This window comes from Bombyx mori, chromosome 14 (genome assembly GCF_030269925.1).
Source record: "Bombyx mori chromosome 14, ASM3026992v2".
In the NCBI taxonomy this organism is placed as follows: domain Eukaryota; kingdom Metazoa; phylum Arthropoda; class Insecta; order Lepidoptera; family Bombycidae; genus Bombyx; species Bombyx mori.
Window position 1 is genome coordinate 4313580 of NC_085120.1, and position 27191 is coordinate 4340770.

Below are 27191 nucleotides of genomic sequence, written 5' to 3' on the forward strand. Positions count from 1 at the left end.
TTTTATCATTCACTACTCTGTACGCTCTCTGCTCAAGCGCCTCTCACGCGAACGGACGCGTCTTTCATCATCATCAGCCTGCGGCAGTCCACTGCTGGACATAGGCCTCCCCCAAAGCTCGCCACTGAACCCGATCTTCGGTTCCACGCATCCAGTTACTGCCAGCTGCCTTGCGCAGGTTGTCGCTCCATCTAGCAGGAGGGCGTCCTACACTACGTTTGCCGGTTCGCGGTCTCCACTCCAGAACACGTCTACCCCAACGGTTATCGGTTCTGCGACATATGTGACCAGCCCACTGCCACTTCAGCTTACTAACTCTGCGAGCTATATCGATCACTTTGGTTTTTGCCCGAATGACCTCATTGCGTATTCGGTCTCGCAATGACAAACCGAGCATAGCTCGCTCCATAGCTCGCTGAGTAACTTTTAATTGGTGGACTAGTCGCACAGTCAGTGTCCACGTTTCGGCTCCGTAGGTAAGCACGGGTAGGACGCACTGATTATAGACGCGTCTTTAGTACACTTCAATATAATTAAATGTTCTAATTCAGACTAAATACAACTGTTCATAAGAAGTCAGTGCTTTTATTACTCAGACTATCAGTACACTGCATGCTATCCAGCCGAGTCCGTCCGGTGGCCCATGAAACTCAGTAACAACGCTCACTCGACCGCCATATTCACCAATGTATATAACTGAAACTAAGTCGTTCTAGAAACGCGATAGCAGAAAATAGAAATAACATCGTGTAATAATAAAAATCAAACTCGCTTAATTATAATTTGCGTAATTACTGGTGGTAGGACCTCTTGTGAGTCCGCGCGGGTAGGTACCACCGCCCCGCCTATTTCTGCCGTGAAGCAGTAATGCGTTTTGGTTTGAACGGTGCCCCACCGCTACTATGAAGTGTTTCAGGATTATCCATTCTTTCTGGGACACCCTGTATACAACAATGAGAACGCTGCTGTTCAAGTTAAGAAGTGAAGCTGTTGTCCAGTCACAGAGAAATTGCGTTTTTACCAGATTATGACTGAACAAAGCAAGTAGCTTTGGAGTGGCATTGAGTTTACGAGTTTTTTTTAACTTTCTCTCTTCCGAGCTATTTATCCCACATGGTGGTGGGGTCAGCTTTCCTCACTTTACTCCTCCACTTCGCTCCGTCTTCGATCATGCGTGTATTTATAACCGATTTCAATATAAAACAAAATCATACAAAACAAATCAGCCCTCTTTTCGTGATTAACAAAGCAAAGAAACAAACTGTTAGATTTTTTATAATATTTGTGTATTATTATTGATTTATTTAGGTACATCACCACAATATGCACCGTTTGTTATAGGTACATCAAACAGTTCAATAAAATGTTAAGTTATAGTGTGGAATATCTATTTTATTAATGTTAATGACTGTATCAATGTCATTATCAGACTTGGTTATTTAGTCTTTCTACGAGAACTGAACCCTAGCTATGCTAAATCAAGACTTATTAGGTTTGCCTTCCGATTCGAGGGTTTTCATTTTAGCCCTTTTCTCTCTCAAAATCTTTTTGATTGCCTCTAAGCGCGTTTTATATTTATTCAAAGCATTATCTTTCTCTGCTGTAACATCTACGCTTTCATTACCTCTGTTTCCATCATTAGGTCTTTTAGTGAAGTACGAAAGCAGAATTCCATTGAACGCAATTCTGAATTTTTCTTTTATGAAACTGTAATAAATACAATTTAAATCACACATTGGGTTGGTTTTGATAAAGGTTTCGCTAGATTTCTCAGTTTCTTCTTTTAGAAGATAGTTTTGATGCTGTTCAATATTTATATCCTTATAAAAATTTCGTGATAAAATGTCTTCGTTACGTTTGAACGCGCCAATCATTTTGGTCTTGTAGATGTTAGATGTGATCTCCATTAATCCAGTCTTCAGGGCCATTTTTACAAATACAAGATGCTTATGGAATTGTTTCTATAGAAGTAAATATTGGTTGGCTTTGTTTACGTTTTTTTACATTTCCAAATTTCTCTTTGCTACATTTCATGGCATTTTGATACCATCATTTATTGACATCAAAATGAGTTTTGATAATCTCACACCAAGAAGAATATAGTGAATAGTACGGTATTATTTATTGCAAACATCGTTTTAAGACCTATTTCGACGAAAAAGGTGGAATATTTCTTTAAATACTTTATTATTACGTCATTACGAGCATTGTCAAACTTCAAATTGAACACTAAATGAGAAAAATCCAAAAAATATGAATTCAATTAAAATCAGTGCGATTTGCTCGCGCTGCACTAATTATTTGCTACCAAAACAGATTGCCGGAATTAGTGACCTTAACAATCATCTTAATGTGAACTTGTGTAGAAGGTTTACAACTCCGTCTGGTATACCAGGATCTGGAGCAGGAAAGGGCGGAGGCAGCGGTGGATCTGTCAGGGAATCCGGCGGAGGCCTCGGCAAATACGGAGCAGCCCAAGAAGATAGTTACTTTTACGACAAACAGAAGGAGCAACTGGAAAAAATCAGAAAGAAATTGAAACTGAACCCTGAAATATCCCAGAAAGAAGACAAATAAGCTGAGAAATTGAGACAAAAACACACAAAAATAAACATATTTCAATACATATGCTTTCAATAAATTAAACGGCTTAATATCAAGAACTGTTTTTATATTAGCTTTAGTGAGACGCGCACTCAGCCCGAAGCCAAAGTTCGACAAAGTAATTCCCTTAGCAATCTCACAATGCAGAAAGACTTACGGTAGTACAGTACTTACTACTTCTAGTTTTGCAGCCACCTTAAGGTGGAAAGAGTAAGATTTGAAAACTGTTATTCTTATACCACTGGTGTTCCGTTAGCGCTGCGAGATCACGTTTACGAATTCTTCTATGTCCTGCCATTTCCGCCATTGTTTGTTTAGTAATTGCTCTAAATTCACCACGAAATTCGCTAATTAGCAATACAATTAACATTCTCATCGGTGCGTATTCAATTTGTATGGCCGCAAATTAAGACCCGTGTCTAAATCAAATTTCCTGAAATGATTCTTATTTTTTTCACTATAAATAACCAATACTCTGCATTATTTGTACCTAGTACAGAAGTAGTTATGTTTTTTTAACAAAGAACTTTCTGGTCTTCGAAATGGAGTGCAAGGTATTTTGATTGTTGGTTATTCGTTAATTCTTTAATACTTCAAATTGTAATATGCAGTTTTTTTACTGGTTGGGAGGACCTCTTGTGAGTCAGCGCGGGTAAGTACCACCACCCTGCTTATTTCTGCCGTGAAGCAGTAATGCGTTTCGGTTTGAAGGGTGGGGCAGCCGTTGTAACTACACTTGAGACCTTAGAACTTATATCTCAAGGTGATTGGCGCATTTACGTTGTAGATGTCTATGGGCTCCAGTAACCACTGAACACCAGGTGGGCTGTGAGCTCGTCCACCCATCTAAGCAATAAAAAAACGGTAGTTACCGACTGTGAGCCACTGAAATGTCTTTACCAGTCGCGAAGCCGTCATGCTTTCGTGCTTAAAGGCCGGACAGCTATTCCAAACAAGGTAGGAGGTGGAATTTATGTTATGATGGGCTCCGGGAACTACTGAACACAAGGGGAAACCTGAGCTCAAGCCCACCTAGTGCAATAATAAAAGCCTTTATAGCAAAGTAGTGACAGTTCACTCATCGACAGATATGGAACTCACAAATGGACACAATTCACCGGATAATTTAATTGAATGTGTCTACGTAACCTCCGCCTCTTCCAATTATTGATCCTCAATCATCATCATCAGCCTATAGCAGTCCACTACTGGACATAGGCCTCTCCAATTGCACGCCTCTGAGCAATATTTTATTCCAATTATTATAAATAATAAACCCCTTACCCATCAGTAGAGTTTCTGCATCTCATTGCCTTCACAGTCCCAATTTCGCTTAATTATCTGATGCCAGACCGTATTGTAAGTCCTTATAGATGGATCCGCTTTGTCTAGCTAAAATGTGATTAATAATTCTACTACTTCTATGTAATGTCAACGTTTACGTTAAGACATCTCTATCTATAGACTCTTCCAAAAAACTTTTACCAGTCTGTCCATAAACATGATAACGCTTTAATGTTAAGCTAAAAAAACATTTTTTTTTAATGTAAGCTGAAATGATACACCCATCTTCCAAATTTTGTATGTACATTATCAAAATCAATCAATAATAATGTACCTACATTATCAAAACTTATCAATAATAAATATTAGGTGCTTAAAAACAAAAAAAATCGTTTAAATATCTTATATGTACTGCTACTTAAGTAGCAGTTATTTTCATCAATGTTTTTCCTGTTGATATCGGTCAGGATATTAGAGCGGACATACAAAATTGTAGTATAAAGTATTGTCATTAGTTCTTCATACGTGTGCAAATTTTCAAGTCAACCCTCGATATTTTGAAGTCGATTAAAATGACGTTAGAAATTTTCTCTACATACAAACAAACACACATACACGCCCAGCTTACAGGAGCGTGTTGAAAATGTTTTTTTTATTTTTAATTACACACTTTTGTTTACAGATATTGGAACTACTATTACTTCTGACGTGGTCATCAATCAGGTATGAGAATTCTATTCCTAATTGATAATTCTTGGGTCGAGTATTCTAAGTCTATTATGAAAAAATAAATAGGAACCCAGCCTCGATATAGATACTTAACGTTCAATAATAATGTAGTGAAGATTAAACTTGCAAAATTAGATAAGGGTGAAAGTTGAGTCAGCAAAGGTACGAATATCCTATCTGTTCCTGATACCAAGCTATTTGAGCTGCGGTTTTGTGATTAGACACTTGGGTAAACATTTAATTAGATGCGCTGTAAATTTATAAGTCATCTCATATGTCCATCTAAAGTACTGGTGGTAGGACCTCTTGTGACTCTGCGCGGGTGGGTACCACCTGCCTATTTCTGCCGTGAAGCAGTAATGCATTTCGGTTTGAAGGGCGGGGCAGCCGTTGTAATTATATTTGAGACCTTAGAACTTATATCTCAAGGTGGGTGGCGCATTTACGCTGTGGATGCCTATTGGCCCAAGTAGCCACTTAGCACCCGGTGGGCTGTCAACTCGTCCGCCCACCTAAGCAATAAAAAAAAAAGTAGCATACCAAAAACATAGAAAGAGAAAGAAAGAAAGAAATCATTTATTCGCCAAGCATAGTGAAAATGAGTTATTATACATACATAAATTAAAAGCAGCGTGTATGCTTTGTCATTATTTGACATGCGAATTTTAGTGCAGTGCATGGTTATAATATTATATAATTTACCATTCATTCATCCATAATTCAACTAATAATTAAAAATCCATTTATTTTCAATGTCATCCCTAAGAAAATCATTTATGTGATAATAATTTTCACTAATAAGATTACCTTTTAGGTTTTTTTTTAAATTAAAATCATCTAAGTCTCTTAATTTCTTCGGTAGTTTATTAAATATCCTAACGCTCATACCTAGTATACTATTATTACATAAATTACATATCACAATAATTCAGCGAAATTTAGAGGGTTGAAGGATACGATAGCTGCCTTTTGCATATGTCACACTGAATATTATTATAAGTTGCATTTTATAACAATCTTCGTTCTTCGCTCTGACGTTAGATTGGGCCGGTTTTCTTGTTCACCTATTTGACTAAATGTCGCTTCGTATTCAATTTTTTGTGTTTTATTTTACAGCTTCTGCACGAAACCTGTCACTTCCAGTAAACATAGCCTGAAGAGTCTTATAGAAACTTCGGACGGAACATACGATTGTGTTTGTTCCAGAAAGAACCGAAATGCACCTTTGATACCGGAACTGCTGGGGTCATCGAACATTCAACGAATGGCAATTTACTTATATAAAGATTTAAATTCAAACCAATTTAAAATGTACATACCGGGTGTCGAAAAGCAAGAAATGATGCCAGATTACGCTCTTGAATCTGGTGATAAATTTGGAGACGTACCGATCGATTTGCGTATACAAGATTTGTTTGATAGTAATCTTAAAATCGTAGTATTTCCCAATAAATTAGCTGTACATAAGTATGGAAATTCAATTCCATTTAATTACGCATCGACCGATATGCCATTGAAGTCGGCACCACAAATAAGGAATCCAAAAAATTTCAATAAATATCTTACGTTTTTAAATGGGAAGACTGATGCGTTCCCAGGAACATTGCAAGAGCATCTGGACAGTACCAGCGGGGATTCTGTTCCACTGTCCGCGCATAATTTTAATAATCTCATCAGCCCAATCCATTCTCAGTATAATCCTAACAAAAATCCGGATAAAACAAAGGAGTATGACGATTTCAGAATATTTGAGAAATGGCTGGACCAGCAACTGGGACCCTTGATGGCGAACCAAGATACAAAACTACTAAAGAACTACTTATTTGGTATGCTAGTAAAACGTGGTATAAATATAGCAGATAAAGACGCTTCAAAGGGTCCAAATGAAATAGCCTTAGATCTTTCGAATGTTAAAACGCATTATGCCTTGATCGATAACGCATTGATGTATAACGACACAAATAATATAAGAATCAATATACCTAATCCACATTTCGAAGCCCTCGTTGTTTCTTTGAAGCACCCTCCAAGGATTCTTGGGTACGTGCCCATAGAGACATCGAACGTTAAAAAATTTAAATCTAGAAATCATGATTCAAAGTTTCTGGAATCGTTTGGAGCTCAATACGATTTCGGCTCTTTGAATGGAATGAAGAACTGTGTTGATGGTCAATGTGAAACGGTTCCAGTCCAAAAAAATCTACAGTTGAATTTAGATCACGATGATGACAATAAAGCCGAGAAAAGTATCGTCCATAAATATATTGGTGGATCGTTAAGGAAATCGGATAATTACAACAATCAAGTATTCAGGCTATTAACGAAATCCGAACCTAATTTCGATACGTCAGAAGAAGGGGAATTTGAAAAGAAACAATCAATTGAGAATAAATCTCCTAAGTTGATGAAGACTTTGGTAAAATATATAATCGGTAAAGTTAACGAAGAGGCTCCGGAGGATGATGGAACAGATTCTTCTCATGAAGACGGGCCGGCTGTGAGAATCGTTGGCGGGTCAGCAGCTACAGGCAGTGGTACTCCATTGAGCAGTAGAGGTCGATCAGGTCTACCGTAATCACGATAAACGAAATGACATCGTATTTAGGTTAATGACAATGGCTAATTTTCTTACGGACTCTGATTAAGTATTCAATTTAATAAATTATTGGGTTTGGCCGCATCTTTCTTTTCGATTTTTATTGCACCGACGAAACTTCTTGAAATTTTTTCTTAATTTGTTTTAACAGAACTACTACTATCTACTGTCTACTACTTACTGTTCTTATGCAAAAAAAAGTAAATGCCAATAACTATTTTTTAAAAAGTTATTTTTTATATTTTAAAGCTATTTTTATAAAGAGCGATATTTAAATGACATTGGCTATTCCGCTATTTATATTTATTTATCTAGAAGCCACCACTACTTACGGGTCTGTTAAATAAGAATATAACGTGAAGAACAGGAAAAACAATATGATTTCAAACAGCGACACCTATATTCGTTCATTTAATTTAATAAAAATAATACAGCTACTCAGTACTAGATGCCATTACACTTTGTAATTTAGCGCCCTCTTCTGGAGTTATCTTCGTATCTAAAAATTCCAAATTTCAAACTTCTCTAACCAAATTCTTTTTAGTTACGTTTTAATTTCATAGATGGCAGTTGAAAGCCTGTTTGGTAGTTTTCTAAATATATGCGCTAGATGTCACTAAAATAAATTAATTAAAAATTAAATTAGTTGAAACAATGGAAGATTTTTAATTTAATATACATACATATATCTAAATTACACGACAAAACGGAAATGTACTTAACGATTTGTAAACGTGCAAAATTTATATCATGTTAAGTTTACCTTGTGCATTGCACACTATCAAAGCAAAACAATGCAAAAGTCTAAAAGTCATTGCAATGGATAGTGCCATCTGTTGGAAAACAACGCAATTAGAATTGTGATTGTTGTTACATTTCAAGACTCAAGTTCAACAAGTTTAAGTAACTCGCTAGACGCTCGCAGTCACTGACTCACTGAACTGTTTGATACGGACCGACTAGTTAGTTGAATCCTGATTGCCGTGTTCGCGGTTGCTTTTGCGCTAAAAATATCTCCCGCGATTCAGATAACTTTAAAATATTCAACTACCACTTTTTTCAATGAGAATAACTTAAACCTTATTGTGTTGTTAGTATTACGATTACCTCGACTCAAAACAGCATGTTCGAAAAATAAAACAGCAACTTTAACGTGAAAAACGCTTTGTTTATAAAATTTCGCGGTAATTCTAGTGTTTGTGAATGGTGTACCTATCTCAGATGTTGTGGGTATAAAAGGATGTTGTCATTATCGATGTGTTTAAGCAACAATTCTGAAGTTTAATGGAATTCTGTGAACGGTAAGTGATTTTTAAGATTAAGATATCGATTTTTTTTTTAATATTTTTTTCAATTAATGAAACTTTCAATTTGTCCCTTGTAAAACACTTTACTTGTTCATTCGTCTTTTTGACTCATTATGATAATGAGTTATCAGTTTTTTTTTAATTGTCATAGAAGTGAATTCGAGTATTACGTAGCTGTAACGAAAGATTATGAATGACATATGAATTAAGGGACTAATAAAATACGATAACTCATTAAGAATAAGCCCATTATTCCCTTATATGTATAAATCTCTTGTCGCAGTATTTGTAATGGTACTGTAGAACTATCACTGTAGCATTTATTTTTCTAAATGCCATAATGTTTTGTTGGTACATAACGTGACAGGAATACGCGGCTGACAACCAAATAAAATAAAAATAAATTAGCAAACGCGCTAAATGTATTGTCGTTTCCTTAATCAATAAAATATTATATACTAAATATCTTTTTTATGATGAACATAAATAATTTGTAAAGTATATGAGGTCGGTCGCTCGAAAATGTTTAAATATGACGAAACAAAACTGTTCAAAACATTTCACGGTATTAAGTTTATAGTAGGCGGCGACTTGAATATTCATGTCCCTGGCATTGAATTTATGATTAATTACCTTCAGTTGGGTCTTATGTTATGATACATACTTATATGTAAAAAGTTGACTGACTTAGAGAAAAAATCCCATTAAGTTTACAACATTGATTAAGCTACTGCATTATTTTCATCACGTTCTAATTTGTCAATGAATAAAACAAACATTGACAAAGTTCTGAATTTGCAATCGAGGTGACGGGCAGCCGCTGCTTGCATTGCTGCAAGATATGGCATGTGTCTCCAGAAAACCGGTATATATGGTGAAACGTTGCTTGGTCATTCAGTCTGCGGCGAAGAGATTGCAGTGCAGCATCACTAGTACTTACAAACCAATGACTAATTCGAAACAACTTAAATGCCAATCGGAGGCCTATCGTTCGCAAGGTTTGCACTCAGACAGCGAGCGACGGTTTCATGTCGCCGAAAAAAGCCTTTACGAAAAAACATATTGTTATGCAAATTTAAAAATCCACTAGAAACGAGACACAATTGTTGGCCCAATCTTGTAGGGTAATTGTAAGGAGCTAATGAGAAAGAGTATTTTGTGACTGTCATTCTCTATTTCATTTAATTTTGTTCGATCGCGTCGGTGGCTTTTTTTTGCCTACCTAAGCTGATGGTCTAGAGAGACCATATCAGCGTCACCCTGCTAGTAGCTCACGGGACTCTAACCTGAAGACGTTGCTAACACGAACCTTAGCAAGAGCCGTGCTTCGCAGAATCTACCACAGGATCGGAAACACGACCCACTGCAAAGATCCGGCGAGAAACTCAGTGGGCTCGCGTCGGTGGCTTTGTGTTTAATAAGGTTTACTTTTATGTTAATGTTTCCTGATTCGTTCGTAAACCTTTATATTTTACTCCGCTTGCAAATCAAACTCTGTCTGTCTGACCTTACCTGGTGGCGAAGGTCACGCATGACTCGTGATACTTGATCTCCCTCGAAAAGGGTATTTTTTGCCGTAGGGTGTGGATGAGGGGGCAGACTTTAAATATTCATACTTCAGATTTAGACAGCTATTGAATGTTACTGTTGCCGTCTCTTTTCCGGAAAGCGAGCGTTGGCACATACTTTGTACGGCACACGTGAACATTGACGTCATTGTTTAATACCTTGTATCTTTCTCGTTACCGTACGTATGTTATTTATATCTGCGTTTATAGGCTGATAGGAGTCATGAAGACATTCCCTCCCTCCGATATCTGTTTGTCGTTAAAATTAGTCTGTAAAATTTTCCTTTTGTGTTGTCAAATATTATAATACCAAATATTTTCCTCGTACCTACCATTGTTCTGCGTCTAGTTGTTACATTGAAATGCAAATGTGTTATTATACGAGCATTTGGAAATTTGTATAGCATTTTGTTTGTTTATTTAACATATTATATATCGTTTCAAGTTTAGATGCGACAAAAATCGTCGTGGCCTAACGGATAAGACGTCCGGTGCATCGTGTTGAGCGATACACCGGTGTTCGAATCTCAGGCGGGTACCAATTTTTCTAATGAAATACGTACTCAACAAATGTTCACGATTGATTTCCACGGTGAAGGAATAACATCGTGTAATAAAAATGAAACCCGCAAAATTATAATTTGCGTAATTACTGGTGGTAAGACCTCTTGTTAGTCCGCACGGGTGGGTACCACCACCTTGCCTATTTCTGCCGTGAAGCAGTAATGCGTTTCGGTTTGAAGGGTGGAGCAGCCGTTGTAACTATACTTGAGACCTTAGAACTTATACCTCAAGGTGGGTGGCGCATTTACGTTGTGGATGTCTATGGGCTCCAGTAACCACTTAACACCAGGTAGGCTGTGAGCTCGTCCACCCATATAAGCAATAAAAAAAAAATATCGTTCATCGCAAATTATCAATAGTGATATCATAATATATTTGGGGTGCAATTTTAGCATATTCGCAAGGAGATTTATTTCAATTTACATACAATTTACATCAATGAACTGATGCAATGAAAAATCGCGACTGAAATCAGAGATAATCGATAGCCTTGAAAAATCTTGATTTTGTGTTTTTTTTTGGAATGTAAAGGCGTCTCCGGTTAAGCGCATAAACTAATCATTACTAAATAATTAACCAAAATATTTTATATGGCGCGTTCTAGACTTTCTTTACCTTTAAATATAAACGAAAAAAAAAAAACTTCCGGTAATCATGGCAAAGGAGTTATAAAACATAAAGTCTACCACCAATTTAGTTTGCCGTGAAACTGCATGGACACTTTTTTCACTGGTGGTAGGACCTCTTGGGAGTCCGCACGGGTAGGTACCACCACCCCACCTATTTCCGCCGTGAAGCAGTAATGCGTTTCGGTTCGAAGGGTGGGGTAGCCGTTGTAACTATACTGAGACCTTAGAACTTATATCTCAAGGTGGGTGGCGCATTTACGTTGTAGATGTCTATGGGCTCCAGTAACCACTTAACACCAGGTGCACCAGGTGGGCTGTGAGCTCGTCCATCCATCTAAGCAATAAAAAATAAAAATAAAATCACCACTATCTTTGATATTTCAGTCGTGAAGCAGTCATGCGATTTAGAGGGTGGGACAATAGTCACGTCTCAAGGTCAATGGTGACATTCACCTTGTCCGATATCTATGGGTGCCTGTAACAAGTTAACACCAGCTTAGCCGTAAAATGCCAATTTGGCCAATCAGCTTCTAAGTATTTAGAAATCAGAATTATTTACGCAAGCCCTGCATCGCGGTTAGTAACTAGAACAATATTGTGTAACATACGGAAGTCATTATAAGATACCAGAGCGGAAGTTAAATTGTTTGAGAGTTTTAAAAAAAAACGGTCAGTATTAGAATGCAAATTCTTAATTTGAAAAAAAACGTCAGTGACTATATAGTCCACGCAACGGATAGCCTGTGTAATTGACAGTGTCAATGCTGTAATCGATCATGTAAATACACTGAGACGGTCATGACGGAATTTTAATGTTCGCTTTAGCGTTTGGGTATGGTAATCCAATGCTCTTAAGTAATACACCTCATCCTTGTTCTAAACCTACAACTTTGTTAGACCCTGGTTACCTTAATTTTTACTGGTGGTAGGACCTCTAGTGAGTCCGCACGGGTAGGTACCACCACCCTGCCTATTTCTGCCGTGAAGCAGTAATGCGTTTCGGCTTGAAGGGTGGAGCAGCCGTTGTAACTATACTGAGACCTTAGAACTTATATCTCAAGGTGGGTGGCGGATTTACGTTGTAGATGTCTATGGGCTCCGGTAACCGCTTAACATCAGGTGGGTCGTGAACTCGTCCACTAACCTAAGCAATAAAAAAAAAGACCAACATCCTGTGGCGGATAGCCATCATACAACGCAAGATAATTGACAGATGCCTGAATCTCGCTTACGACATTTTCAAGATAAAACGCATATATACAAATTCCGAACAACAACATTCGGACCGTCGGTCTACCGAGCAATATCACCAGCTCGGTGGAAGATCTTCCCTTTGTCGTATACCTCCACAAACTGGTGACCTCCGACGTGATATGAACACGCAACCTTCTGATTCATCATCAGCGCATCAAGAACTTCAGCTACCACAATCCCCGCATTCTCGCAGATAAAAGCACGTCATTGACAGTCGTCCTACAGCAAGCCAGCATCGCAGCCTCAACAGGACCATCGCAGCCGACTCACCGCGCTTCCTGGTCCTACGGCACGCAACTTCACTGCCTCATGACGCCGCTACAGTTCATCGCAGCCCACGACCGGATCATCAACGCTTGGGGTCACACATCTCCGGCGTGGCAGCTCTGCATCACATGGACTACGCACGACACGCACGCAACATTCAAGCTCAGTCTCGACTCACCGCAGACTTCGAGCAGCACTGGCGACAATCACGCAGCATTCAGCTCAGTTTCGACTCACTGCAAACTTCGAGCAGCACTGGCGACTCGCACGCAGCATTCAAGCTCAGCCTCGACTCACCGCAGGCTTCGAGCAGCACTGGCCCTTGCAAGCTAATCTCAGCACGGACAACGTTAACTAAAAAATGACACGACCTCCAGTCTCGGAGGGGAGTGATGTGGCGGATAGCCATCATACAACGCAAGATAATTGACAGATGCCTGAATCTCGCTTACGACATTTTCAAGATAAAACGCATATATACAAATTCCGAACAACAACATTCGGACCGTCGGTCTACCGAGCAATATCATCCGCTCGGTGGAAGATCTTCCCTTTGTCGTCTAAGCCTTCCCAAAATCCATCTAGCATCAGATCCAATTCTTCAGTATAAATATAGCCTAGTATAATTCTCCAACTGTTAGCAGTTTTAAAACTGAATACCTAACGGTTTTCTGGAAATCATGTTACGCACGTAATGAGTGCTCATAATTGCTCACGTTGCTAGCTAACTGTTAACAATGTACTGTAATCTGTTTACATGCACTTCTTATTTCTAGAAAAAAATTGTTTTTTTGTTGCTTAGGTGGTTGGACGATCTCACGGCCCACCTGGTGTTAAGTGGTTACCGGAGCCCATAGACGTCTACAACGTAAATGGCTTGAGATATAAGTTCTATGGTCTCAGTATAGTTACAACGGCTGCCCCACCCTTCAAACCGAAACGCATTGCTGCTTCACGGCAGAAATAGGCAGGGCGGTGGTACCTACCCGTGCGGACTCACAAGACGTCCTACCACCAGTAACAATGACTTACAGACTTACACAATTTTATTACTTCTTTCACGTACTATATTTTCTTTGATTTTAATTATGTATATTCGTTCATTTATTTTCAATAGAACTTTCCGGAATAAATCGCTGAATGTCATGTACTTAATGCATTAAAAAGTTAATAAAAGAATCTAATATATAAAATTCTCGTGTCACAGTTTTCGGTGCCATACTCCTCCGAAACGGCTTGACCGATTTTGATGAAATTTTTTGTGCTTATCCGGTATCTATGAGAATCGGCCAACATCTATTTTTCATTCCCCTAAATGTTAGGGGTAGTCCACCCCTAAATTTTTTTATTTATTTTTTAGACAACATTTTTAATTTCTATTTTTTTATGATACAGCATACAAAAATACATACAACCCTAAATTTTCACCCCTCTACGATCAACCCTTATTTTTTATTTGCTAATTAAAAAATTTAAAATTTTTTGCGAGTATTTTGTTTTTATTTTGTCATGACGTAGAATAAAAAAAATCATATTACTCTGAAATTTTCACCTCTCTATGATCAACCCCTATTTTTTATTTGTTAATTATAAACTTAAATTTTTTTGGCAAGATTTTCATTTTTATTTTTAATTCGCCATTAATTAAAATAAAAAATCTGATGTTACTCTCAATTTTTCATCCCTCTATGATCAACCGCTATTTTTTATTTGTTAATTATAAACTTTAATTTTTTTGGCAAGTTTTTTATTTCATTTTGTTATGACTTAAAATAAAAAAAATCATATTACTCTCAATTTTCACTCTTATATGATCAACCCCTATTTTTCCACCCCGATTAATATTTTTTTTTCTATGCACAGATCTGCAATAAGGTTGCAAGGTGGCAATCAAATTTTATAATTGTAGTACGATAAATTCTGATTCAAAGTTTATAATTTCAAGTTACTTTAATTATGATTTTTTTTAAATTGAATTTGATCTCCCGCCCTCGCCGGTCGACTACTGATTAACTATCAATTGATCAGCTATCCCCGCCAGGTGTCACCACTCATCCAGCAAACATCACGTAGTAGGGATGAGGACGAAGCCGGTCTCCTGTCTTACTTACTCACTATACATCATAGATTATACACTTAATATATAATTTGAGAGCTATACAATACTATACATTTTTCAGCCATGTTTTTTTGGTTTTATTTGTGTATCAATAGTATGTTCAGTAGGTCTGAGAATCGGCTACTATCTATTTTTCATACCCCTAAGTGAAAAGGGTTGTCCACCCCAAACATTTATTTTTTATTTTAATTTTTTGGATATATTTTTTTGTTTATAATGAGGTATTATGTGGTTAAATGAGGTTTTTTTTCTACAGTAGAATTTCCCTAGAAATCTTATTTAAGGCAACACAACGTTTGCCGGGTCAGCTAGTATAATATATAAATCGAAATCGGAATGAACTTATTAAGATGAAGTTATTTGTTAAGTAAATTTATTAATATATTCCTCTTAATACTGTATAATCTATTATATGTATGTATGTGTGTATTTATGTATGTATATGTGATTTTGTATATCTAATATATAAAATTCTCGTGTCACAGTTTTCGTTGCCATACTCCTCCGAAACGGCTTGACCGATTTTGATGAAATTTTTTGTGCATATTCAGTAAGCCTGAGAATCGGCTACTATCTATTTTTCATACCCCTAAGTGATTAGGGTTGTCCACCCCTAACATATTTTTTTTTATTTGGACATTTTTTTTGTTATAATTATGTAGTATGTGGTTGAATGAGGTTTTGTTATTTTTATTATATATTCCCTCATCGTTCACAGCACTACATACCTCTTTCACTTATTTACCACATCCTTACACACTTACAATAAGTTAGTTTTTTTTTCTACACTACAAATTCCCTAGAAATCTTATATATGGCAAAACAATGTTTGCCGGGTCAGCTAGTATGTATATATAGGTATACTTTTTTTTGTATGTATTCGTAACTTAATATAAATTTCATTGCACCTACCACTATTTACTCTGCAATACCTTTGGTTGACTGGTAGAGAATGCCTTAGGCATTAAGTCCGCCAATGTAAATTTTGTATGAAGTGTAATAAATAAATATTTTTTTATTCAATTTAAAGTTTTACATACCAATTACGACCTCTAATCTCTCTCCGCTGTCGGCTGGTCCCAATCACTGGTCCGTGTTGAAACGTTTGCCCGTATTCGTTGTATTGTTAAAATATTTAATTACTATTCGACAATCGACGCAACGGATAACGCTTAAGTAATCAGACGTTTGCGAAATGATTCTTCAAAATGACTTACACCCGTATCTTTAGACGTTTCGTAAAATAGTCCTCCACTCTTAACTCATCCGATGATGCTCGAGAATTCCCTCCAAACTTACTCGAGTTTGGTATTTTTAGTCGACCATTACAATATTCCTCAAATGTCCTCGAGTGAGGTAATACTGATGAAAATTTGATCAAGCTAGCATCAAACCCATAGAGTTCTGTAGTCTATGGTCATTGTTTAATGTCAAAGTCAAGCTGCCGCTGTCTGTTTGCCACTAGATGAACTTGTTTGATGTTTTGGTTGCTGAGTTATTCGTAAATATGTGTGCGTGCGGTAAATCTGAAAGTGTATTATTTATTTTCTAACCTATTATTATTTTAGATTTCGGATCCGGCTTTGTATTTTTATTCGTCGCTTTTGTGTGATTTTGGTTGCATCGTATTGTTGAAGTGCTTTTCCACAACCACCAGTTTATTATTATATAAATAAAACTTATAATCGCATTGACTTTATTTATCAGGTAGTAAGCAAAATATGACTCTTATGTAGGTAAATAAAATAAAGTGTTTCAAATGTCTAACTTCGAACTATTTACTTTATTAATAAATATTATCAAAATTAAATTATCAAAATATGCGGGAATCATGCACAGATCCAGGCCATTGCACAACAATATCATATATTTCCATTTGCGGTCCACATACTATTTGGACATTGATAGAAAACCAGCCTTGAGGAACGTTCAAGGTACGTCGCGACGTACCTTGACTTGACAGTTCGCTCACTTCACTCCGGTTAGGAAAATTTTCCAAGGACGTTTGAGTGGAGTTTATTTTTACGACTAATCATACCAAAACGCGCGTTGGAGGTTGAGTCGAGTCGAGTTAAGCTCGTGTAAACGACTAAAGATACGGGTGTTAGACTTAGACGTATCTCAACTTTTCCTATAAACGCGGTACTAAGAATTTCTTTGATTATTAAAAAAAAAAACCAAACTAATAACAATTTTTTTAAGGAGTTTTATGACCTGGTGACTAAGACTTTTAAGTCGCGTCTTATTTTTATGAAAAATGATAATATGGAGTGAAATGAAATGAAGTTGATTAATTTGAGATATTAAGCAACTGGGATAAAAGTAAATAAAATTATATGGGATGAAATATAATCTCTGTAAAATGGTGGTCATTTACTGTACATTACACATTAAAATCTTCTAGAACTAGCTTAATTAAAAACAATTTTACGGTTTTATTTCATGGTTATTTTATTCTCATTATGTCGGTTCAGATGTGCACACGAATATTTTAGTTTTCATGGTCACAGATAATTAAAGGGGCGTTCGTCGACACATGAATCTTTCGCCATTCCGATCCGGTAGTAGATTCATTCGCGAAGCAGCTAGTCTTGAGTTCTTAGGTCTCCTTTGGAGGCGCTCGGGTAGCTCTTAGCAAATCCCACCCCTCCTGGCTGAATCCTTGCTCGCCCACCTGCCCTGTTAAAACTGGAAAGGCCTCCGGGCCACCAGTAATATTTCGAACATTTAAAAAAACATGAAACTTTTTTTTGACTTTTGACTACCGTCTATTTTACGTCAGAAAGAATCTAATGCGAAAGATCCGTAAAAGTAGTTCTAATTTTGTGTGAATCGCGATAATCGATAAAAATGCTATAAGATTCTTCTACTAGATGCTACTACTAACTTCAAACACTAGAACATCGTAATATGAATTCACGCTCGGAAGAAGCTAGTATCGTCTTCGCAAATTGACCAAAAGAACGCTCATAAAACAATGTAACTGGATATTTACATTTGAACTAGAAGAAGTCAAGTCATGTATAGAAGTACCTTCATAGCTCAGTAAATACAAGTCCGTACTTACTATAGTTGTACGGATAAAACTATATTTTGTTTATTGTTATGATTCATGTAAATCTAAAAGATAACATGTTTTGATATACAATTTTATGTCTTTCAATATCTCAGTATTGAAATATGGGGTAATGCTAGCTTGTTGATAGTTATTCTGTAAACAATAACGATCGTGTTCCTTATTCTAATGACGTAAAGTTGAGATTCGTTTACGGTATAACCAGCGCTTTGTTTGAAATGTGTGCTAACAGCATAGATCAAGAAATTCTACGCGTAATAAATACATGGATAGTGAGAACGTATTAATAATATTATTAATACGACAGGGCTAAATGTATGAAATAAATTATCGAGACGTTTAAGTCGCCATCTATATTTCATCTGTGAAAAACCAAAATTAACTAAAATATGTATTTAAATTCATTCGAACGATGCACTAAAAAGAATTTAATACAATTTCTTTTTTTCATTCAGAAAGAAGAGTATTTGTTTCTCAGTGGCGATTGGCTGTGTTGTTAAACCCTTTGCTAATTAGTCCCGTCGTCCTGTTATTGCTGTCCCAAAATCAATCTTACTTTTCATTGTGAAGACGCGTATTATTCCCATTAAATTAAAATATCGTATTAAAAAAAAAAAGAACTGTGGTCGTCAGGTAAAGGATGAGACATCCAGTGCACTCGTAGGGAGCGATGCGGATTCCCCATAGACACAGCCCACTGAGTGTCTCGCCGGATCTTCTTAGTGAGTCGTGATTCTGATCAGGTGGTAGATTCTGCGAAGCACTGCTCTTGCTAGGGCTAGTTGTGTCAAATTCCCTGAGGTTGAGCTCGTGAGTTCGCGTACCCCTCCTGGCGTACTTAGAACAGCTCCAGGTTAATAAATAAGAGCGATGCGGCCGTCTCTGGGTACGAATTCGGCAGACAGACGTACCATTTTTTCTATCGAAATGCGTACTATGGATGTTCTAGCAGCTGTAAATTCTAGTAGGGATGTGACAGCCGTTATGTAATACCTACTATTAAGACTTCGAACTCAAGGTGGGTGACGTCAGTAACTTATCACTAATGTGCTTAGTGCGTATTTTTTAACGTTCTCGATAGCGTAAAAGTTAACTCAGATTTGTATTTATTATTGTAGTGTGCTTAGTGCGTGTTTTTTAACGTTCTCGATTGCGTAAAAGTTAACTCAGATTTGTATTTACAAATAAATAATAATACTGTAAAAGTGATAAGTTACTGTCACCCACCTTGAGGTCGAAGTCTTAATAGTAGTCTAAATGTATTTCTAAATAAAAATCTGAGTTAACTTTTACGCTATCGAGAACGTTAAAAAACTCGCACTCAGCAAACTGGTTCGCAATAGACGTGTGCGAAACTATCCGAACTTATTGTCAGCGTGACTCAAGGTTTTGCTACAAAATTTCGTACTGAAAGATTACATTTACGATTGACTTCGATTTTTTAATTTAGCTTATTATGTTTGGCAACAAAACGAAACGGGGAAAATTAAGTTTAGTGTTTCGTGGAAGACATGTCACGACGACCTCACTTAATACAGGATAAGAGCAAGACGAAGAAGTTTCGTGGAAGTCGGGTAGATTCGCGAACCCCAATTCGCGGTATAACTAATTACTGTTACTAGTGGTGACATTTAAGTTGGCTGGCCACGTAGCACGACTCGGGGATGGGAGATGAACATCTAAAGTAACTGCATGGGACGGTCCACAGGGCAAGAGGCGCGTCGGTAGACCATACACGCGTTGGGAGGACGACATTAGAAAAGTTGCTGGACCACACTGGATTTGTGTCGCCAGAGACAAAAAAAAATGGAAATCTTTGGAGGAGGCCTTTACCTGAGAGGGGTCCGTGCATATAACATAATTATACTTAAAAAAAAATGTTATTGCATGGAATAAAGGGCTTTTTTTTATTACTAGTGCCCCTGCCGTAGTCGAAATTCGGCTATAATTATTTGAAATTATAAGTTTGAACATTATTGTTGGTTCTATCCTCAAAGTCTTCTTCAATAATACTTCCTTAATCACAGATTTCGTCATGCTACACTATAGACAAATAATATTAAAGACAAACAATATTAATCCATTCTCAATTTAACCACAGACTTAACGATAAACAAAAGAGTATATATGCGTGTGCGTGTCAAATACATAGTAGTGTGTGTGTAATGTTTTTATTTATTGATTCATGTATTTTACTTAAATACATAATTTAAAAAAAATAGTATTCTGCACTCCTTTTCTATACTCTCTATCAGTGTGGGAAATTTCATACTCCTCCGTCCGCGCAATTTTCGTAAAAAGGGGTACAAAGTTTTTGTTTCACGTTTTAATATATAGATTACTAAACACAAAATACTACTATGATTTCGAATCTGTGATTCGGTAGTAAATTGAAAAAAAAAATCATAATATCTTTGTGAGGTACTCAGAGCTGTAGATATAGTTTCCGTCTCAATTGTTAACACAATTTAAAAAATGAAGAGGTTATCAATTTGTAGTTTTTTTAAAAAAGTGAAATCTTTAAAATTTCACAACTCTTTGTATGTTTTTGTTTGGAAGCTGGTACTTCTCAAGTGGTCCCATTTAAATTGCATCAAGCTCTGACCAGTAGTTTCTTAGTCATCCTTAATAATGCATATTTAATCGACTTCGATTATATTAATGATATTCTCAATTCATTTCGATGAGGTTTTCGATATTTTTTTATTATTAAAATTTTGTATTCTTGTTCTTGAATCTCATAAATTAGCACACGCTATTCAGTGGCCCCACACTACTTCGTATGTCGTCGGTATACGTCATATTTTTTTTAAGGGATTTTATGACCTGGTTACTAAGACCTTTAAGTCATGTCTTACTTTAATTTATATATGTATTCTTATTTTTATGAAAAATAGATGAGATAAAATGAAGATTATTAATTTGAGACATTAATCAACTGGGATGAAATTAAATTAAATGAGATTAGATGATACTAGCGACCCACCCTCGCTTCGCTTCGGAAACATTAAAACACACATGAAACCAAAAAAAAAGAATTTAAAAAAGTAGCCTATGTTCATCAGGGACAATGTCGTCTTCTAATGGAAAAAGAATTTTTCAAATCGGTCCAGTAGTTTCGGAGCCTATTCGAAACAAACAAACAAACAAATCTTTCCTCTTTATAATATTAGTATAGATGGGATGAAATGTAATCTCAGTAAAATGGTGGTCATTTACTGAGATTTTTTCAGTGGACTTTTTGGAGGATCCCGCGTAGTTGCGTCCAACGGCTTTGTTTCGTTTTCCCACATTTGTGCAGTGCTATTAAACAGTTAATAAACCAACGTTATTACACATTTAAACCTGAAGAAACACTAAATAGACAAAATAAAACAAAACACACAACTTCACTCCTCGCGTTCCCGCCAAAAAGTCACCCTATACGTCATATGTTAGTAAAATAACCTCAAAATCAATTTGACGTTTGTTCTTACAGATCATGACCGCCACTGCGTAGTCAATTGGATCCACGCCTTTAAAAACGCCGTAAGCGTCATAAAAATTCGCTTCACTCAGTAGCCACGGACCATTGGTATTAAGAAATAATAAACCAGCTAAAATGTAACCTTCGAAAAAATCTTTATTTCTATACTTATACTTATATACTTATACTTATACTTATAATATTATAAAGAGGAAAGATTTGTTTGTTTGTTTGTTTCGAATAGGCTCCGAAACTACTGGACCGATTTGAAAAATTCTTTTTCCATTAGAAGCCGACATTGTCCCTGATGAACATAGGCTACTTTTTTTTATTTATTTTTATTTATTTTTTTAGTTTCATGTGTGTTTTAATGTTTCCGAAGCGAAGCGAGGGCGGGTCGTTAGTCTGTTTTAAAATAAAAACAGCCGTAGTCGATGTTCCGTGAAATGACGTCACTATGTTGAACGGGTTTATTTGTCATTTGCAATACTTATTATTTACTAGCTGTACCCGTCCGCTTCGCTGGGCATTTAAAATTAACATTATTATTTCTCACCCCTACAAATATTCTCATCATTAACGCCCCCGCAACTGGTGTAGGGAGTCCAACACTCATTTAAATATTAACCTATCCATTAAGTACATGTATTTTCTACATGGATACCAAGTTTCAAGTCAATCGGATGCATGGTTCAGTGGTTATAACGGAACATGCGTAAAAACCACTGTAGACTTATATTTTAGTATAGATTTGCAATACTCATTACTTATTGATTCGGGAATTGCTTGAGAGCACTCCGAGATACTGGTCGATTTTCTCCGTTTTACCGTATTACCATCTCCCATCAGAGTAGAGCACATCCTTATGTCCTGGTGCTTTTAGGCTCTACAGCAACAGTCATCACGACGAAGAGTTCGACGTGCGAATTACACTTATTTTATTTATTGCTTAGATGGGTGAACAAGATCACAGCCCACTTGGTTTTAAGTGGTTACTGGAGCCCTTAGACATCTACAACGTAAATACGCCACCCACATTGAGATATAAGTTCTAAGGTCTTAATATAGTTACAACGGCTGCCCCACCCTTCAAACCGAAACGCACTACTGCTTCACGGCAGAAATAGGCAGAGCGGTGGTACCTACCCGTGCGGACTCACAAGAGTTCCTACCGCCAGTAAATTAGACACAATCCACTGAGTTTCTCGCCGGATCTTCTCAGTGGGTCGCGATTCTGTCCCAGTGGTAGATTCAGCGAAGCACTGCTCTTGTCGGGGTCACTGTTAGCAAACTCTCTCAGATTAAGCCCGTGAGCTCGCCCTACCGGTCCGCGAGTAGATGAAATAGTCTCTTAAAGTTTTTTTTTCCGGTAAATTTACATAACCTTTCACCCTTCGATGTGTTATTTGATTTTAACTCTAAATATATTTCGAATATTCAGTCTTCGTCGTCTGAGACGGCTAAATGTTAAAATGTTTAACCAAAAATAACACAAACTGTAGCTTTGGGGGAGAGTAATGTTTATCTAAGAATAGATTTATTTTTCTAAGAAACGCTTACCCATCTCCCGCGACGATCTACCCCTGAATTCGACGAAGCCACGAAGCAAATGAAATACAAATCTCGATGATGGCTCTTATTTATCGCTGCTGGCTTGTAGACCTATCATAAGTCATAAGTGCTTGATCACTATTATTTTGTTAATTATTGACATGGTCAATAACGATGAAGTACATGCATGCTGTGGATGGAATTACCAGTCAATGTAGCAGTACATGTTTCATTTGTCGAATAAATTTGATTCAATTCTTTCAAACTCAACCTAGTGGTTGGTGATTCCAATTATAATCGAATTCGATAAAGGGTTCTACATAACACTTAAGCTTTTTTATTGAGCTTTTAGGCGGACAACCGTATGACCCACCTGATGGTGAGTGGGTAGCCCGTCTCATGAACGATAGCAATGTTGGGGCGCAGCTAAACTGCACTCTTGAACCATACATCTTGATAAAAAAACCTCAGTATTAATTTATAATTTAAGTTATAAGTTAAGTAATAATTTACATACAATATCTAGAACCCATCCAAGATTTTGTTTTATGTACATAGAATACAATGTCTTAGGAATTCTTTATCATCGTGAACTAATTAAATATGAAAATCGTGGAATGGACAATGGAATGGACGTGGTGTTTGGTATGTTGTTAATTCCTTAGACAAATCACCTCTGAGGTTGGTTTAAAAAGTCCTGTGTGTATATTCCTTTATTATTGATAACTGACAATGAAAATACACAAACAAAATATTATACATGATAATACGAAATGAATATAGCGTAATTTTTTTTTAATGCTTAATTGGGTGGACGAGCTCACAGCCTACCTGATGTTAAGTGGTTACTGGAGCCCATAGACTTCTACAACGTAAATGCGTCACCCACCTTGAGACATAAGTTCTAAGGTCTCAGGTATAGTTACAACGGCTACCCCACCCTTCAAACCGAAACGCATTACTGCTTCACGGCAGAAATAGGCAGGGTGGTGGTACCTACCCGCGCGGACTCTCAAGAGGTCCTACCACCAGTGCCACCACCTAAATTCATAATACACAACGGTAGAATACGTTCTCTATCCTGACTGTTCTTTTAATTTCCATTCTAAGTATTTTACAAAATCGAACTAACTACCTTTAAAGGGCTTAAATTTTTTTATTTCGTTACCGAACCCTAAAATCGTAAAATAAATGGTCAATTACATTCCGACTCACCGATTGAAGTTAAAAAGATCAATGCTTTTGGAACACACTGCGGAAGGGAGTAATTTATGTGAGTGACTTCATATCGGGTCAATTGTCCGCTGTCGCCGTCAGATTTCAAATGAAACCAAATCTTCAATGCATGCCACGGATGTGGGTAGTTGAGTCGACTATTATCAAAGGCGGCAATCTGACTTTTGGACAATGATTGGTAAATCAGAAAAACGAATTATTGACTTTGTATTCCATTGGCAGTCACAAAACTCTTCGGAACGACATCTTAGATAAAGAACAGGTTAACTATTAACCTTTATTTAATGCAGGTTTTGAACCGTATTCTTTGAAGGAGACGATTATATTCAAATAAATCTGTATTGACATATCAATAATTTTTTTTTGTCCAAATGCACAGATTGCCGCCTTTGATAATAGACGACTCAGTTTACACAATGATAATAAAGACATATGTAAAAGATCTTGTCAGAGTATTCACTGATTGTGTCCTAATCGGTCCTATAAATACAATTTATTACTGGTGGTAGGACCTCTTGTGAGTCCGCACGGGTAAGTACCACCACCCCGCCTATTTCTGCCGTGAAGCAGTGATGCGTTTCGGTTTGAAGGGTGGGGCAGCCGTTGTAACTATACTTGAGACTTTAGAACTTATATCTCAAGGTGGATGGCGCATTTACGCTGTAGATGTCTATGGGCTCCAGTGACCGCTTAACACCAGCTGGGCTGTGAGCTCGTCCACCAATCTAAGCAATAAAAATAAAATAAAAGATTATTGACAATAAAGATCAACCAATAATTATTGTTGTTGTTATAATTCGAGCTCACAGAAATATGTATCAGCGCCCGCGTTATGCTAATCTATCCCTTCAAAGTTCAGTTCTCATATCACATCGTGCTGTGTAGATATACAAACAATTTATGTAGTTTATATTATTATAGCCCACTGAGCTCCTCGACGGATCTTCTCAGTGGGTCGCGTTTCCGATCCGGTGGTAGATTCTGCGAAGCACTGCTCTTGCTGTTAAGGTTAAGCTGAAATGGTCTCTCAAGACCGTCAGCTTAGGTAGGAAAAAAAAAGTAGTTTTTAATCTAAAAAAAACACGCTTAAATAGCAAACTGAAGTAATAATTACTATTTTTTTTCTATTTGTTAACAATGGTTTAATATCAGAGCGGGGTCGTCAGCGTAACGTCAGACCTTCAAGCGTGTCCAAATCTTTAAGTAGCTGCCGTCTTGAAGTCCGTTAAAAATGACATTTAAATATTTCGTTACATACAAATAGACATAATGTATACTAAGCCAATAAAAGCATCTTAAAAATACATTACTGGTATCAGTACGAGCACCCAATGGTTTTAAATTAACAGTGTTCTGCTGGAAAAATCGTATTGCTAATAAACGATTTAATCTATACATTTAAATAAAATTGGAGTGTCTGTTTGTAATATTGAAATAACCGCTTTTACTACATGCATATAAATATATATACGGTACATACACTAAAATTACATTTTTACAATTTTTGTCTGTCTGTCTGGCTGTCTGTTTGTTTGTTCCGGCTAATCTCTGGAACGGCTGAACCGATTTTGACGGGACTTTCACTGATAGGTAGCTGGTGATATAGGGAGTAGCTTAGGCTCGCTAACATCGCGGGACTCAGCTATCAATAATAAAATTTAATGTTTCCATTTCTTTAGTCAATAATATGTTGATAAAAGCCGAAATTTTAAATTTAGCGTTTTTGATCATTAGCGCCCCCACAACGATTCTCATCATTAAAGCCCTCGCAACTGGTGTAGGTAGTCCAATACTCATATAAATATTAGCCTATCCATTAAGTACATGTTTTTCTACATGGATACCAAGTTTCAAGTGAATCGGATGCATGGTTCAGTAGTTATAACGGAGCCTCAGTATAAACCACTGTAGATTTATATATTAGTATAGATAATATTGTCATTGGACCTTCTTCTTCTCAGTCGTATGCACTCTTGGCAGAGTGGTCGTGGTCATCACTTCGGTTGGTGGTGCGCTTCACCAGACGTCGCCATTCCTCGCGTACCGCGGCCCTTCTTGTGCACTCGTTAACGGGACCGTTTAGAGCTGCCTTTATTTGGTCGGTCCATCGTAACGGTGATCTGCCGCGCGATTTTGTACCCTCTGTCATGCCCTGCACCACAAGGCGCTCAACTGAGTCGTCACCTCGCCGCGACACATCGCACCTTTAGAATTATAAAGACCCAACTCAAAAATGCGTTTTTTGGAAAACATCGATTAAAGTTCTCAAACCGAAAAAACGTTGAGGAAGGGGACGGAGTGAAAGAGACCGACAGATAGCTTTGTCCCTTTATAAGCTACTTCTGGTCATTTGATTACTAAGCCCGGGACACCAGTGCGTCCAGGATATCCTTGTGTGTCGTGTGCTGTGCAGAAGTGATCCTACGCGAGTGTGTTTCATCTGGCGTCAGCTGTTTCGGCGCGGTAACGTTCCGAGCAGCACAAACGAGGGACCCGGGAACAGGTGAGTTGATTGACACTATTCTATTCTTAACATTGGTTAATAGCGGGTAGGTGTCGATCAGCCTGTGAAAGCTGCGAAGCCGTTTTATTTGGTAATAAAATTGGTTTTCGTGAGCGCCATCGAGTCTGGCCGCCCGTGTCTGTTCCCAGTCCTCCCCTACCCTTCGGGGTTAGGAGAGGCTGTTTCTAACACCCGAAGGCCAATCCTGTTGCAGGTCGGCGGTGTCGGCGCCCTTACAGGTAGGTCTTAGGCTTAAGTATCTAATGTAAGTTGTGTATAATTGATTCCATTTAGATTTCATTTCATCTTGGTTGTAAAATTCAATTCCTTTTATTCCCTTTCTAATTATTTTCATTATGTTCATAGTTAAATTTCAAGTAGTAGTGCCGTCTCGCTCTTAGCGAATAAGAACTAGTGGCTCAATTATATACAATTTGC

At 37.2% G+C, this 27191-nt stretch overlaps 4 protein-coding genes across 10 annotated transcripts in view; 3 read left to right on the forward strand and 1 right to left on the reverse strand.

The window, feature by feature from the left end:
• Positions 1 to 1264: 1264 nt before the first annotated feature.
• LOC101738646 (uncharacterized) lies at positions 1265 to 2076 on the reverse strand. Its single transcript, XM_004922795.4, has one exon. The coding sequence runs from the start codon at positions 1926 to 1928 to the stop codon at positions 1479 to 1481; it is 450 nt and encodes a 149-aa protein (XP_004922852.1). The 5' UTR covers positions 1929 to 2076; the 3' UTR covers positions 1265 to 1478.
• Positions 2077 to 2206: 130 nt separating this feature from the next.
• Ai-b (testis-specific ATPase inhibitor-like protein) lies at positions 2207 to 2654 on the forward strand. Its single transcript, NM_001043409.1, is given in 1 exon segment — positions 2207 to 2654. A coding segment is annotated over 1 exon segment (324 nt). The 5' UTR covers positions 2207 to 2253; the 3' UTR covers positions 2578 to 2654.
• Positions 2655 to 2660: 6 nt separating this feature from the next.
• Positions 2661 to 7303, forward strand: LOC119629484 (uncharacterized). The gene is made up of 3 exons (XM_038015396.2): positions 2661 to 2762; positions 4571 to 4611; positions 5734 to 7303. The coding sequence occupies exon 3, from the start codon at positions 5882 to 5884 to the stop codon at positions 7190 to 7192; it is 1311 nt and encodes a 436-aa protein (XP_037871324.1). The 5' UTR covers positions 2661 to 2762; positions 4571 to 4611; positions 5734 to 5881; the 3' UTR covers positions 7193 to 7303.
• A 793-nt stretch (positions 7304 to 8096) lies between these two features.
• The window catches only part of LOC101738782 (torso-like protein), a 78700-nt gene continuing 59605 nt past the window's right edge, over positions 8097 to 27191 (forward strand). For 3 of the 7 annotated variants that reach the window (XM_062672022.1, XM_062672023.1, XM_004922796.5), the window contains exon 1: positions 8113 to 8514. The gene's annotated coding sequence lies outside the window, so the exon portion shown is untranslated. Of the gene's footprint in view, positions 8515 to 27191 lie in introns of all 7 variants that reach the window. The other 4 variants (XM_012697229.4, XM_021353228.3, XM_012697230.4 and 1 more) reach the window with 4 other exon arrangements.